At 41.0% G+C, this 15,553-nt stretch overlaps 1 protein-coding gene across 2 annotated transcripts; it reads right to left on the reverse strand.

Annotated features, from left to right (window-relative positions):
* Positions 1 to 531: 531 nt before the first annotated feature.
* LOC142380395 (uncharacterized) lies at positions 532 to 9,239 on the reverse strand. 2 transcript variants are annotated; one of them, XM_075466224.1, is made up of 12 exons: positions 8,636 to 9,239; positions 7,736 to 7,878; positions 7,471 to 7,640; positions 7,045 to 7,205; positions 6,719 to 6,859; positions 6,458 to 6,579; positions 5,979 to 6,147; positions 4,345 to 4,490; positions 4,118 to 4,242; positions 3,903 to 4,029; positions 3,048 to 3,181; positions 532 to 766 (listed from the first exon to the last, which is right to left on the reverse strand). In XM_075466224.1, the coding sequence occupies exons 1-12, from the start codon at positions 9,058 to 9,060 to the stop codon at positions 641 to 643; spliced, it is 1,989 nt and encodes a 662-aa protein (XP_075322339.1). In that variant the 5' UTR covers positions 9,061 to 9,239; the 3' UTR covers positions 532 to 640. The 2 variants fall into 2 exon arrangements, with proteins under 2 accessions (XP_075322339.1, XP_075322337.1); XM_075466222.1 differs by having other exon boundaries at positions 4,118 to 4,257.
* Between the last annotated feature and the right edge of the window lie 6,314 nt (positions 9,240 to 15,553).

Below are 15,553 nucleotides of genomic sequence, written 5' to 3' on the forward strand. Positions count from 1 at the left end.
TTGGGACTTTGTGGGTTTCACAGAGAGCATAACTTGGCAGCTGCAGCTGGTTTGTGCCTGTTGTCAGTGCCCGGATCAAAAAGAAAAAAACATTTCCCCTGTGGACGGTTAGAAGTTCCAGAGAGACGATGAGTTATGAACCAGAAGGTGGGAAGTTTGTCCACACCAGCTCACAGGTGCTCTGCAGGGCACTGGGCGTGTCCTGGCCCGTCCTCCCTCCTCCTGAAGTTTAGAAGATCCACCTCCCATCTGAAGCCCACCAGGGAGATGACTCACTGAGAAACATCTCCTTCAGCCCAAAGGTTTCAATTGGACGTGATTACATGCAATTATGGAGGAGAGGCTGCTCTCAGAACAATGCATCTTCAGCTTGAGACGCAAAAAAAAAAAAAAAAAAATCTCATGGAGTGCCTATTAAGCTGTAAAGCTTTTTCTTGTTGAGTTTGGGGCAACTTCTTGAGAGAAATTAAACTGTTTATCACTATTCTGCGACAAAAATGAATGAAATAATGTGAAAGACGCACTCAAAAATAAAAGCAATGGGAAAATAGAAATTTAATCTTTGATTGTACATTCAGGGTAACATTAATTTATTTATTCCGATCAACATTTTGAAAACGAGTTTTTAAAAACAGTGGCGTCACTTGTAGAAGACTAGAAAAGAAGACATGATGATGTTTCCTGGCTGCTGAGCTGGATTAGGATCCTTCCCGTCGAATAAGCCAAAGTAGACAACAGTGTTGGATTCCAGCCCGCTCAAGTCCAGCTGCAAGATGACAGAGACAAACCAAACACTGAATTAATAAAACTCATGTGATGTCAACAAATGAATGTTTCAGTTTCGCTTGGTTCTGCAAAGGCAAAACACACAGTTTTAAATGCTGTTAGAAAAGAAGAAGAAGGGGGAAATCATTGGGCGAGAGGCGGGGGACACCCTGGACAGGTCGCCGGCCTATCACAGGGCCGTAAAATATGTACACCCACTTTAAATATCAGAACCTAAGAGAGTTTTTTTTTGTTTTTTTGTCTGTGTGTTTGTTCTCTGCTTGTCTGCTTACAGGTGCTCCTGGTGCTTCTAAGTTTGGATTCCCCACAAAGGCCGTGAATCGTCTTCAGTTTTGTTTTTACAGGTGTAGCAGCTGGTTGTCAGATTTTTCGTTGTTTTTTATGTTTGTCTCTTCATGTTTCTGTTCTTTTTTTCTCTTCTTCGCTTCTCTCTCTGTCCCCCGGTCCGGTTCGGCACTATTATCATGTCATGTTAAATATTGTAACAAAAATATATAAAAATGAGGAGTTGATGGACATCAAGGGGAGCTTTACATTCATAAAGCTTCCCTTGGTATAGCAAATGTGTTTAGCATTAACGGTATTCAGATCACAATTCTGCTGCCATAATGCTGGACAGGACAAGGGAAAAAAATAAAATAAAATAAATAAAAATCTGCTCCTTAACAAGTATCAAAATGAGTTCAATTCAACACATGACACATAACATAGTGTTACTAATCCAAAAACTAAGTGCACTCCATGGTTCAACAGTTTGTAAAACCACTTTTCTGGTGAGTTGGAGCAACTGTTTGTCTGTATGATGTCAGTGTTCTGCTGTTTGCACACAGCTCTCTTAAGGTCCCGCCACAGTATTTCTATCAGGTTAAGATATTTGCAGTCCTTTTTCCCTGGTATGCTTTTAAAGTCCATAGGTTGCAACCCAAAAACATCAATGAACTTAAAAATAAAAGTACTAACATGGAAGACACAGGTAGGTGTCTGTGTCTCTGTAGATAAATACAACACTTTAGACACAACTGAGATGGAGCCCTTTAAATATGTTGCTTAGTCTGCCTGTGATAAATGAAATAAACTAACATTTAATGTGTATCGAGCCATTGTGGATTGGATTGTGTAGATTTTGTCAGCTCCGAACGTCTTGAAAAAGCACTGCTCAACACCCAACTTCAATACATTTCAGAATGAAGAACAGGCAAAACTGTCTAGAAACACTAATAATTTTTTTTAAAAAGGATTAAGATTGAGTAAATACTAAAGTCCATAGCTTTTCATTCTACCGGAGAAAATACAACCAAAAGTCCAGAATCTGTCATGATGAGCAAAACGCAGTCAAACCCTTGACCATCAAATCTCTAAGGAAACCTAATTTAATCTAATCTAATTGTGCTGCACATGAGAGCGCTTGTGCCGAAAACAGTCAGGAGTCTGCCTGATTAAACGAGGAGCCTTTGGGGTCAATAACTCACTTCAGTATAATGGAGCGCTCCTTAAATCTAATGGTTTTATTCCCCTACTGTGGAGCTTTACTTCAGACCTTGACGGCAGAGTGAAGTTCTTGGGAGAAGAATTTAGAAGATGTGGGTGACACATTAATTCAGTTCTTATGAAATGTGCTAATAAAGTCATTTTCCATGCATTGTTGCATGAAATGGAACAGCTGTTTACATTTTTGGGGATTTCCAAGTTTTGAGGCAGCAGTTGGTTTCAGTTTCTGTAACTATATTAAGAGAATTGACCAGATTTAACGAGTAGAACCCACAACGATCAGTTAATACTTACACTAGTGTGGGATCCTGTCCTCATTTCATAAATCCAGAGTGAGATAAGTACTAAGTCTTCACTGAGCTGCTTGTGGTGCTTTTTATTTACGTGTTTTGTGTTAAAGATGCGATAAATAGTCCAAATGACCCTCGAAATATAATGCAATCAACTTAAAAAAGTTGCTTATTTGCACATTAGTTCCGTTTTCCTCTTACAACATTTCTAAGGCTCGCTGTGTGTGTCTGTTGTTTGCTTCCCAACAGGTAGAGTAGAGCAAGTTGAAGCTGAAAACCAGCAATAAGAGTCATGGCAGGGAACAAAACAGTGAATGTTCTACGGAGCAGACGGACGTCATCACCCGACTCTTCAGAGTAACACATCTCACATGACATTTATTCTTTTAAACTAATGTGAGTTTGAAATATCTTCACAGCACGGCTCTCGCTAAAAAGGTTAGTGTAGTTCAAGTGGCTGGATTTGACGTTCGAAGGACCAACCTGTTTGGTGACGTCAGTCCTCCAGGGGTTGACCTGCAGTCCATCACACCAGCCTCCTCGGCCATACAGCCACGTGCCGTGTTCGTTTGGTACCGCTCCCTCTTTCACCCGCATCGCGCAACCCAGAGCCGTTCCTATTGGTCCAAGCAACAACCAAAACACAACAATCAGTGCAAGAAAGGGCCATTAAATCAGTGACTCCAAGCAAGATCCTCCACATCAGTGTTTGGTTAATCAAGGAAAACCTTTAACTAAATATATATATGGCTGAATTTTTGCTGGTTATGAAGATTTCTATGATAAATGTCTTATAAGACATTATAAAAATAACAACTTTGGCTCTGTGTGCTGTTAAGTTGGTAAGAAACATTTTTCATTATATTTTGACTTTGATAAACTAAAGATTTATTTAATAATTCAAACTTCAAGGGATGCAACATGCACACACGTTGGCTGACAAAAACTATATTTTCCACTGATAAATATTTACAAATGATGTGTCTGAAGGTGAATCATGAGGTTAAACCTCTTATGATTTAAATGTTAACCCTCTACATTTCCACAAAAGCTAAACTATCTCAGATTTAAGTAGTTTCAGTAGCGATTGTGGAGCTTCATTCATCATTTCCATTTCTTTAGACAACTTAAGGTGTTCAAATCAACTTTGTAGCCACATGAGAGATGCTTAAAAAGTTCAGAGCTCTGATAATTTAGAAACAAGTTGACTTAATTTGCTGCAGAAGATCGTGTTAATGATGAAAAGCACCCAAACAGCTACTAAAAATGGATCCCGAGGTTCGATTATTTTGTGAGCAACCTGAAGTAAATGCTTCTCAAACGGGGTCACGTCCTCACCTGCAGAATCGAAAATGCGAGTGTTGTTAAAAACTGCGTTGATCAGGAAGTGGTGGGAGGTGACGCAAAACTCCCCGCAGCCGTTCTCATCGTAGCCGTGTCCTGTGATGACGGCGTAGAGCTCCACCTGGAACCAGACACGCAGTCAGTGAGGTTCTCCACACACACCACGGGCCGGGATGCGAATGTTTGCTGATTATCGGAGCATCTCGTACCTTCTTAGTTGATGATGGGACGGGAAATTTCATTGGCTGGTACCTCTTGTTGTAGTTCCTGTCAAAGGTTCCCCCGCTGTACAGAGACATCACCCGAAACGGACGAAGCTTTTCCACACCGTCACCTGTGACACACAAAGCTTTGCAGCATGGCATGATATGTAATAAACATGCAAATAAAAAAGGGTTAGCTTCCTTCCCAGCTTACACGCCCTCTCAGCATTTACCTGTCTGATTGCTGGCACTGAATCTGAGGTTGAGGGAGACAATCCAAGGCATCGCCCAAGGCACCGTCTTCATAGTGAATGTGCATTTATTGCTGTCCAGCAGGGGAATTAGAGGGGAAACATCCGTCAACCAGCGTCCAATACCTCTGCCAAAAACAGCACACAATCACGTCACACACCCAAACAAAGGATGTAGAGGATTTGTTGCAAAGTCTGTGGTCTCATTGTTGAGGGAGCTGGGTGTAAGTGGACAGAGTGTGAGGGAAATAGTGAAGGAAGTGTCAGATGAGGCAGTAAAGTCCAGTCAGTGGATTTGGATTAGAAGAAGCAATAGCAGCTGGGGGCCCGGCAGGGGGAGCACTTAGGGAAAACAGACTCTTGGAAGAAGCAAAGAAGAAAATTCAAGATATTTCAGTGGAGGGTGTGGCCCATGTGAGCCTTTTGAAACCAGGCAGCCATTTTAGGTGAATTGGCTTGCATGGATTTGTTTTTGCTGGCATTTTTAGTGATTATAAGACTGTTTAGGTGAGTTTGTCTGCTGAATCTGCTAGTGTGTCTTGTACTGCCTCCACCTCTGGCACCCCCTATATTCTCATTACCCCCCTACCCGAACCAGGGTTTGTATCCCCACCCCACTGTGACTGGTGTGCAGTTGGTGAGAGGCTGGGGTAGCTTGTGGTTGTGGAAAAAAAAAAAAGATGGTTGTGGTGTGAGGAGCAGTGATGGCTGGCATTAGGGGGGTGACTCTGGGATGTCAGTAATCATTGTCTAGCCTCCCTGAGACTAGAGGTTCCCAACTAATGACCCCAATGAGTCAGCCAGTCCTCCCTCGCACGTCTCCAGTTGGTCCAAAATAATGCCGCTCGCCTCCTAACTGGAACACCTAAGAGGGAACACATTACTCCCATTTTAGCCTCCTTCAACTGGCTGCCTGTGCATTTTAAGATTCTTTTATTTGTTTTTAAATCTTTAAATGGACTTGCCCCACCTTACCTCTCTGAGCTGCTCCATCCTTATGCTCCTGCCCGGTGCCTCAGGTCAGCTGCTCCTGGAGGCACCGAGGGCTAAACGTAAGCTCAGAGGAGATGGAGCCTTTTCCGCTGATGGTCCTAAACTGTGTAACGACCATTGCACATCAGACAAGCTCCTTCACTGCCCATTTTTAAAACTCGTCTTAAAACCCATTTTTATTCCCTGGCTTTTAACCCAGCATGAGACTGTTTTTTATTGTTTTAGTTATTTTAATATTGTTATTGTATTTACATTGTTCTTATGTTTTATGCCTTATACTTTGTGTTGTTTTTCATGTTCAGCACTTTGTTTCAGCCACCGCTGTTTTAAAGGGCTTTATAAATAAAGTTGAGACATGTTGGTCAGCACTAGTCACTGATCTATGTAGGGATTATAGAGAATAATTCACTGAGTCTGGTCCCTTTTGTTGTTTTTTTTCTTTAGCGCAAGTTTCTTGTGTTTACCGGTATCTTAAATACACCCAAAGAAAAATAACACCTTTTTTTTTTTTTAAATATCTTGTGTTCATTCCATAAAGAAAGCTGATTATTCTTATGAAAGGTCATTCTCATTAGCAGCCACTTGTACCGTTGCCATTAGAGTGTTTTACATCAAGGTGTTACCTGCGGAAAGCGGTGATCCATCGGCCCAGCTCTATGTTGCAGTACGGACCGAGGTGATCGCAGCACACAAACAGCTGCACCGTGTGATCCCACTGAGCGCAGGACGAGTCTCTACTGCCGGGACACGACAGCGACGCGTCGAGCTCCAAGGTGTCAAAGTCCCACAGGCCTGCAGACACATGTGAAGCACAAGAGGATAAAACATTAAAAACGCTGTGTGTTCTGCTCAAGCTGCACCGTGGCACAGTCATGTGAGCCAAAAGTTGAAGCTTGCATCGACATTGGGAAACCTAAAAATGTAAAGTTTTATTGCACATATAAGTGTATGTATTTTTGTCAAACCATAATCTAAGAAGACTGCATCCCATCTTAAACGTAAAATCTGTCTTCTCCAGTCCAGCAACATTATCATGTGGATCACTGAACAGTTTAGAATAACAATGGTCACAGAGTCTCACAGATAAGGTTGATTAGATTACCTAAAGGCAGGTCGACTGTGGTAACCGCTCCTTTCTCACCCTGCATTTGGATTTTGTCAAACACAGAAACAACTTTTGCAGGACTTTGGAGTTTGATCTGCAGATCGGCAAAGAATTCAAACCTGGAGACAGAAACAAACAGACACTGAAAAATGCCAAACTACAAAGAAACGATCTGTGGGGGGTTGGTGTTGCCGGTACACGCCAGTACAACATAATGCAGCCCTGGAATAAAGCATATGAAGATGTTTTTCTTTTTACCACTGGGCCTGCCAGTTTATGAAGCTGAACGTGGGGTAGAGGAACCAGCCCATCTCAGCCAGCGCCCCCTGTTGGTCAATACTGATGAAGAAGTTCGGGGATGGGGTCGTCTGGAAGGAAACATTCACCACCTGTCCAACCCTACAGAAAAAACCCAGCTTCATGTCATCATGAGATGCAACACACGTATTCATATGATGCCAAACTTTATAGAACAAAAAAAGAGGGTTTTTAATTAGCCAAATAAAGCAAATAACCGGGATCACTAGAAAGGATTCCACCAGGCTTCAGAGAAGCTTTTAATCCTCCAGGTGAGCTGGCCTTACCGGAGCGCCTGAGAGGCGGAAACCTCCTGATGCACCATGGCAGCCGGGATGCTGAGCGGAGTGGAACATTCATCCCCCACACAGTTCATATCCTGGATTGGGTTACCAGGAAGGGAATAGACGAGGACACCGGAGGCATTGGATTTGGCCATGTTCAGTACCTGGGGGAAAAAAATATGATGGAATCAAACTGTTTACCAGTTATTACAATGATTATAAACTATTTTCTAGAAAAACCCAAAGAAATCAGATACAGAGATGCACGAGAGAAAAAGTAACAAATCCTAACATGGACGAAGTGGAAACCAGAAAATGTTTGACATTTTTGCTTGAAATCAACCATGAAAAAGTGCAGTTAAACAGTCGCCTGTTTGCCAATAAAGCAACTTAACAGAGACGCTGTGAAGGAAAATGAAATCATCAGACCTTAGTGAAGAAAGAGCAGTTGCCCTCAGACACCCACGCGACTGCACCCGCCACTGAGGGCGAGTGTTGACACCCGTCTCCTGCGTCAACCAGCTGATTAGGCTGCCAGCGTTCCATGAGCCAATCATACCTGGCATCTAGTCTCTTGGTAATGATGGGCATTTTCCACCCTGCAAGGAGAAGCATGACATTAAAGAATCCCGTCCTCACAGACTCTCCTTCAGCACTTTCTAGAAATCGGTCACAGAACCAACCACATTCTTACCGTGAGAGGTGAAAACAGCCTGGGAGAGACCACAGTTGTGTCCCATGCAGCCCCAGTAGTAAAGCACACTGGGGATCCAGTTACCCAGGGCAAAGACTGGCACTGGAGAGAAGTGCAGACGGGTCAGAACCTCCTTTCTGTTGCTGGAAAAGCAGACATCATTAAAAAAAAAAGAGTTGTTCAAGACACAAAAGTGCGAATGATTGAGTTTATTTAATAATAATAATACATTTAAGTTTTAAAAAGCGCCTTTCTCAACACTGAGAACCTCAGGGAGGAGTCTCCTGCTGGTGCCATGAGTCAGGACTAAACAAGGTGAGGCTGCGTTTCAGTTTTATGCTCCTAACATCTGGAACAGTCTTCCAGGAGATGTGAGAAAGGCCTCAACTCTGACAATGTTTAAATCCAGGCTGAAAACATGTTCTATTTAGCTGTGCATATGACACCTGAAAGTATTTTATCTGAACTCTTCACTTTTAAATTAATTAATTAATGATTATTTTTAATGTTTTTTTTAATCTTTTGTCATTTTTATTATTAGTTATTTTTTTTCTCTTTTTTTCTAATGTTTTTATTGCCTTCTTGTGATTTGATGTAGCTATGAAGCACTTTGAATTGCCTTGTGTATGAATTGTGCTCTATAAATAAAATTGCCTTGCCTCTCAAGGACACTACAACACATTAAAAACACAATAAATAAAATAACACAAGTTAAAAAGAGACTAGAGGGAGAATGCAGCCTGAAACAGATGTGGTTTGAGTTTTTATTTGAAGAGGGGTAAGGAGTCAATGTAATTACATGTTAATATTAACCTATTCCTGATCTATCCTGATAACCCGGATCTATGAGGATACATAGTCCCAACACAACCCTGAAAGCAGTGGTTCCTCCCCGGTTACCTGCGAGCGGCGGCCCGTTGCAGCTGCTCCCGCATCCACAGAGCATCACTGAGCGCCGAGTCGTCCAGAGACACGAAGAGCACTTGTGTTCGATCCGGCAAACCCTCAACCAGGCTGGACAGAGAGGACTCCGAGCTCCACAGGGACTCCAGAAACCCTGACTTGTTGGTGAAGGCGTGAATGACCAGAGATGACCCTCTCTGGGCGCTGGGCTCGTAGGAGAACTCACCATCCAGTGTCGGGACTTTAAACGCGGCTGCGAGGTCACCCGGTTCCGGCCCGGCTCCGGATCTAAAGCAGCTCCTGAGGGACTCATCTTCGGCCAGCGTTAAACGCCACTTGGGTCTTCCTGCAGCTTCAGTCACGTGATTCGTCACAACAATCAGGAACCACAAAAGCGCAGACTTTGAAGGCATCGTTGCCATGTTCCAGCTGAGAGCCAGAGACCCTGAACTCACCACAGTCCCAGCATTACCGGTGCAGAGGTTATACAACTCATTCAGCAGGTCGAACTTTGCTTTTATTATTACGGAAACAGGCTGGCACACTTCTTCCTATTAAGCTAATTTCCATGTCTAGATATTTGAGTCGGAGGCGGACCGACTTGCCTTCTACGGCAGCCCGACTGGGACATCAATTTTAGAAAAGCGCAAAACCGGTTCCTCTTAACGGTTGGTCTCCTTCAATTATCTAATTAATCCAGATTTTTCAAATTTGTGATTTTTTTTTTTAGTTAGTTATTTGTTTATTTGTGACAGGACTCTGCATATTAATAAATATAAAATGTAAATATGCCAGATTTAGCTCCAAGGCTAATTTCCATCTGTAGTCCTGCTGTTCACACTAAAATCAAGACAAGACAAAGATAAAAACAGGAAACAAGAAAACAAACCGTAAAACATTCCATATCACTTGATAAAACTAAAACTAAAACTACCCTTCATGTTTACAGTCCTGGTTATCTGTAAGCCATGTTTTTAGTTGTTTCTTAAAAACTACATACGTTGAATTTTCCCTTGTGGCCAACGGGACTGTGTTCCATATAGAGGAACCAAAGACTGATAGGACCTTCTGTGCAAATGCCGTTCTCCTAAACTGTACCTCACAGTCCCCCCTGGTGGCTGATCTTGTCATTGTCACCCTGTTTTTCTGTTTAATTAAGTTACCCAGTGGTGCCAGCCCGTTTAGAGATCTATAGATGAGACAGGTGCTTTTGAATGTTCTGAGATTCTCAAAGGTTAATAAGTAGTGCTTTTTTAGAATTGGGCAGTGATGGGAAGACTGGGAATTCCGATCGTAGACCTTTACGGCTTTCTTGTATAATTGTTTAATTGGTTTAAGAGTGGTGATACCCGCAAACTTCCAGGATGTAAAACAGTGTTCAGTATGGGATAAAATCATACAGTGCAGGTAGGCTTTTGCAGCTACATTTGTAATAAAAGGTCAGATTTGTTTAAAATGTTGTATATTGAATTTTAAAGTGCTGGTAACCTTCTTGGTGTGTTTCTTAAAAGTAAGATTGGAGTCCAGTATCACCCCGAGATACTTGAATTCAGTTACTGTCTCCAATTTCACTCCGTCCAAGAAGACAGCATGTTCATTTGGAGACATTGGTGGGTCAGTGGTACGACTTGTGTGTTTGTTATGGGCTTTGCATTTAGACATTTTGCTGTGAGACATTGGTGGTAGATGACTTGTTAAGAATTAAAGCTTGTGGAATAACTTCCTAGATACAGATGAAAAAAATAGGTGCAATGTTAAATTGGATTATTCAGTTTATCAATTATGTTGTTAAAAACAATAGGTTCCCGTTTTTATTCATTTATCTGACTCTCTCAAGTAAATAAACAAAAAGAAAAACTCCAAAATCTGAGAGATTATTTATTTATTTGAAGGTCTACCATCACAGAATACATTGCTTTTGACTGACATCAGCAAAAATAAGATAAAGATAAACAGCCAAGATAAAATCATCTGTTTAAAACTCATCGTCAGAGACTTACAGAGGTTATGCTTTCCAGAGAATATGTTGAATTACAAAGGGAAGAAAAAAAACATACTTTTTACCAAAAATGATTTAATTTCACCCTCACTCAGCATTAAAATGCATATAATAACTGTCACCGTGAACAATGGGCAAATAAAGCAAATAAAGTAAAAAAATTAAGTTTGATACAATCGAATGATCAAAGAAAAGTACATTATTCTTAATTCAGCAAAATAAACATAGAACCAACTGATTGATCCAACACAAAGGAGAAAATGAATAGTTGTTAACTACTTTTAAGACTGAAAATTAGCATTTTTATACATATGACTCATTAAATGATCACCAAGATGTCAATACCACTGATAACAAAGAAACTAATAAACCTTCAACCTCATTCTTTATTATGCAGTAATAAGATAGAAGTCCTGCAGGCAAAAAACATATTTTCAGGTCTTTAACATCACAGGTTTCCTATCTTAAGCTAGGTATGATTAACAAGAAAACAAGAAAAAAATATGAATATATATGTGACTAATATGATCAATACAAAGGAGAAAATAAATGTTTGTCAATATGCTTTTAAAAGATTGAAAAGTAACATTTTAACAGATCATTACAAGGTTACACCACAATGTCAATACGGCTGATAACTAACAAGCTAATAAAACCTTCACCTTAATTACAAATACTAAGCTAAAAATCCAGTGAACAAACGACATGCATATCCAGTATGAATCTGTAAAGACTTTTTTTTTTTCATTCAATATTCTTGTCGTACTTTAAAAAAAAAAAAAAAAAAGAGGATTTTTCAGCTAAATTAAGGTGGCAAAGACCCCGAATGACGGTTTGGTTGTATGCAGACATTTTCATACTTACATCTTTTATCCTATTCAAACTTTCACAACAGTGAACATTTAGCTATGGGGGGTCACACAATTAGCTTCTTTAGCATAGTTTCTAATAAGCTTTTTCCCATTAACCCCTCAAATTTTTTACATTGGTAAATTTGGGGCTCAGGGTTACAAACAAACTCAATAACCCTTGGGGCAAGTTATAAGTTATTATGGTATGAGAGAGCATACAGAAAACACCCCGAGAGCTCAGACTACACACCAAACTAACTGGCAATTCTTTATCATCAAATACCTACGTTTCCCTCATCTGCAGTCCAACCCTGGACAGCTGGTACACTACCATGTTTAGGCACATTTTGAATGGTCCAAGTTGTTTAAAACTGCAAAATATAATGATTGCTGGCCAGTTGATAACACCTCCATCCCAAATGGACTCCATAAAGTCTTGAGTCTTTTGTTTAAGTTGCTTAAGCTGCTTTTAAAATGGTTCGTAAATTAAAAATGGTCTCTTACATCAACATTGTTTCATCATTGTTTTTTGTGCTGATACATGTGCCATACTCGTGGTTTTCAACTGCTGATTGGTAAAAAGTTCACGAGAAGAAGTCAGATTTCTTTGTCGGGAAATAAAACATTCACTTTTGAGGTGATACTGGGGAAGAAGTTGGGAATTTTAACGAGCCCCCTTGGCTAGTAAAACAAACTTATTCTGAATTAACCTTTAAGGAAAAGCATGATGATCATCATACATGTCCAAAGAGGTATCTTGAAGGTCTCTTGATCAGGCAGGTGGAGATTTTTCATCGTTGGTCACAGTCTCAGTTATTCACACTGTAAAGAGAACACAGATGAACTCATCACAATGTAAAATATGCAGTCTAAGATTGGTCTCATAATGGGCACTTTTTCAATAAATATAAATTATTTGGATCGTCATGTTACCTGTTCATTGAAGTAAACTGGAGACTTTTTTCCTGAGTGGATCGATTCCATTTTTGTAGCCCTTTTCCTTGATCCAGGTAGTAATGGTGGTAAGTTGGGCGGTTGTCATGAGACTCTTGCGGTGAAGAATTTCAGACCACGTCTTAACCATATTTTCACAGTGCTTCTGAAAATCCTTTTCACAAACGGCAAGTCTGGTTTTACTTATTGGGTTGTTTTTAAAGCTCTTGCTGATATTTAACTGACATGTTGCCATTGCACCGAGGACTGTCAGTTTGAAGGTGTCCACGACATTATCTTGACTTATGGCAGTGGCCAATAATTCCCTGAAGGCTCGTGATTTTGTGCCGAAATACTCCCATTGTATTTCTTTGGGGACATAAAAAGATGGAAGTTCGTGGCCTTGAGATTTCGTCATCACGGGAATCAGGTTTGGATCCAGAGAAGATGACTTTTTTCCTTCAAGCATGGCTTCTGCTAATTTGCTCTTCTGGTTCAAGGTTCTAGCGAGCAGAATACTGCTGGCTGGTGGCTGGTGATCTGCATTGATGACTTTCTCTATTCCTGGACTGTTTTTTGCAGAGGACTGCCATTCTTTGCATGATTTCATTTCAACAACGTTTTTCTTAAGCAGGGTTTTGTTGTCTTCGATGATCCTCTTTTCTGAAGTGCCCTCAGCTGTGTACCAGTCTCCTCCTCTGATTTCTTCTATCCACTCTTTGCGCTTGATGAAAGACTCCCATTGGACAGGGTCTCTGAGTAGAGCCTTGGCCTCCACACCACGGAGGCGATCTGCTTCCAAAGCGATCTCTTCTTTACTGGCTTTTGGTTTCATTCCTTGTGCAAAAGCATGAAATAGTCCATTTTTGATGTTTATGCTCACTGTCTTGTTATCGATGCACACGTCATAATGGCCGTCAGGGTATTGGGCACTCTTTGGTCTGTAGATCAGTGTCACAGTTTGACTGGCAGGTTCGGTACTTGGATTCACCGTCTGGATTTTGGTAAATCTGTCATGTTTATCCTCCTTTAGGATGACGACCTTGGTGTCTGTTGCTTCAGACAGGACTTTGATATCGAACATGGTGCCCACAGTCTTGGGGTTCTTGATCTTCTCAGCATGTGATATTGAGAGTTTACCTTCTTCTCCTGTAACTTTAGAGTTCAGATTTACAGACATGTTTGTGATGTGTTCGTTGTCCTGTCCGACTCTGAGCTTTTCCTCTGTGCTGTCAGTCTTTAAGATCTTTTTTACTTGATTCCTGATGGAACCATCCACATGTGTTTTAACTAAAGTAACAATGTGACTGGAGAACTTCTGGTTGAACACTTCTACCATAGCATCAGCAATCAAACCGCTGATGGTGTCAGCTAAATCTTTCTTGAATGCCTTCAGCATCTCCATGTCTGACGATGATAGCTCATTTACTTTCACTTTTTCTGAAAAACCTTTTCCTTCTTTAAAGGTTTTCAGCTCCTGTTGAAGCTTTGAGAAGAAGTGTTTAGAGAGAGTGAGTACTGTAGCTACGGCGTCTGCTGCCAGTATCGCATAGTGGGCAGTTTGGATGGCTTCCAGAACCACAAGCACCTTTTTTTTGGCATGTGCTTTAGCGCTGTCCATCACTGAGATGATGGATGAGTTAAGTTTGTTTTGCCAGTCGAGGTCATCATAGAATATCGCTGTTGCAGTTTTGCTTAAGTTTGTGAAAATGTTCAGCAGGTCATTCTTTCTGTGTGTCTTTAGGAGATCATCCAGTTGCTCTTTATCCTCAATCTGTGAGAGGATAATTTCATCTATCAATGCAGCCAAGGGCTCTTTTTCCATGTTGGATTTCACATCATTAACAATTCCTTTCTTCACTTCAGCTTTTATCATTTCTAGTATTTTTGACAATAATTCGTTTTCTGCTTTCCCAAATCCAAAAACAATGGCTTCTTCAAGCATTTGTTCAGCACAGAGTTTTATGGAAGTCTTCAAGTTTGTCTTTGTAACAACACTTAGACTATCTTTAACCGTCTTGGAAAGAAGCTTTGGCACCTTCTTGATTTGTTTGCCTATTGTTTTAATCAACGTTTTGACAGACTTGAAGCTCTTTGCAACAAGCTTTCCGACTCCAAACCCAATGAGAGATAAACCAATAGAGATGGCTTTGTCTATAGCCCAGGTTGCCCAGCTGAACTCTCCTGTCACCATGGCCTCTATGCCAGTGATGCAGTCTGAAATTCCTTCAGTGATAAGTCCCAAGCCCACTTGAGCTAATGCACCACATGTGAATACAGCGAGCAATCCTCCTCCAACAATCTGTGCAATTCCAAGACAGAACACCAGGAGACCTTCCCATGAGAAACGAGGCTTCTCTTCCACAGCAAATACATATTTCAGACCTTGATTGTAGAGGTTGTAGGCCTCGCTTTGGAGTTCTTCATCAGCCTGCGACACCAGTGAAAAAATTGGGGAGTTTATCACCAATGCATCCCTGTCTTTTTTTTTTATTTCATCCAGCTTTTGAATGGCCTCTGTGATGTTTTTTTCAAAGCAGCTGAGCATGGTGCACCTGGTTGTTAGCTGATTTTCAAGACTGGTCATTTCGTCTTTGGTTGATTGTGCAGAGGCCATTTTTACAAAGCTCAAACATATCAGGGATTCCTCACTGAGATGGTTTAGAGACTCCTGTGCTTTTCGTAGATCTTCTCTGGCATTGCTGAGATAATCTGCCTTCTGCTGCTTTATAGTACAGTATGCGTGACTGTAAAAAGCTATAGAAGCCCAACTTTCATCTTGTTTCATGGCTTTTTCAAAGAGCCTGGCACCAAGGTCCCATTTTCCTTCATCCACTGCAATGTTTCCGAACTTGATGTAGTGATAAATGCTAGAACATGGTGAGGTCTGACTTTGAGACTGACTTCTTGCCATTTCCAAATCAGCTTTTAAACTCTGATGCAGTTCATCTCTTTTCAGCTTGTCGATTTCCTCTGATTTATTTTGCATCCAGATCCCCCAGAACTCATTCATGATGGCAACAACAGCCCTTCTCTCATCACCACCGGTGTTCTTGTAAATATCTCGAAGAGTTTCACAGTACTCTGAAAAGAGATCCTCACGAAGATTCATCTCAGAGACATCGTTCATCA

Source organism: Odontesthes bonariensis, chromosome 5, assembly GCF_027942865.1.
Source record: "Odontesthes bonariensis isolate fOdoBon6 chromosome 5, fOdoBon6.hap1, whole genome shotgun sequence".
Lineage (NCBI taxonomy): Eukaryota > Metazoa > Chordata > Actinopteri > Atheriniformes > Atherinopsidae > Odontesthes > Odontesthes bonariensis.

Bases quoted from the DNA above. Each gene is read 5' to 3' on its own strand.
- LOC142380395 (XM_075466222.1), bottom strand. From the start codon at position 9,060: ATGGCAACGATGCCTTCAAAGTCTGCGCTTTTGTGGTTCCTGATTGTT. The intron at 7,879-8,635 runs GTAACCGGGGAG...CTGCTTTTCCAG, and splicing joins CAACGGGCCGCCGCTCGCAG to CAACAGAAAGGAGGTTCTGA. The intron at 767-3,047 runs GTTGGTCCTTCG...GTCATCTTGCAG, and splicing joins GGACTGACGTCACCAAACAG to CTGGACTTGAGCGGGCTGGA.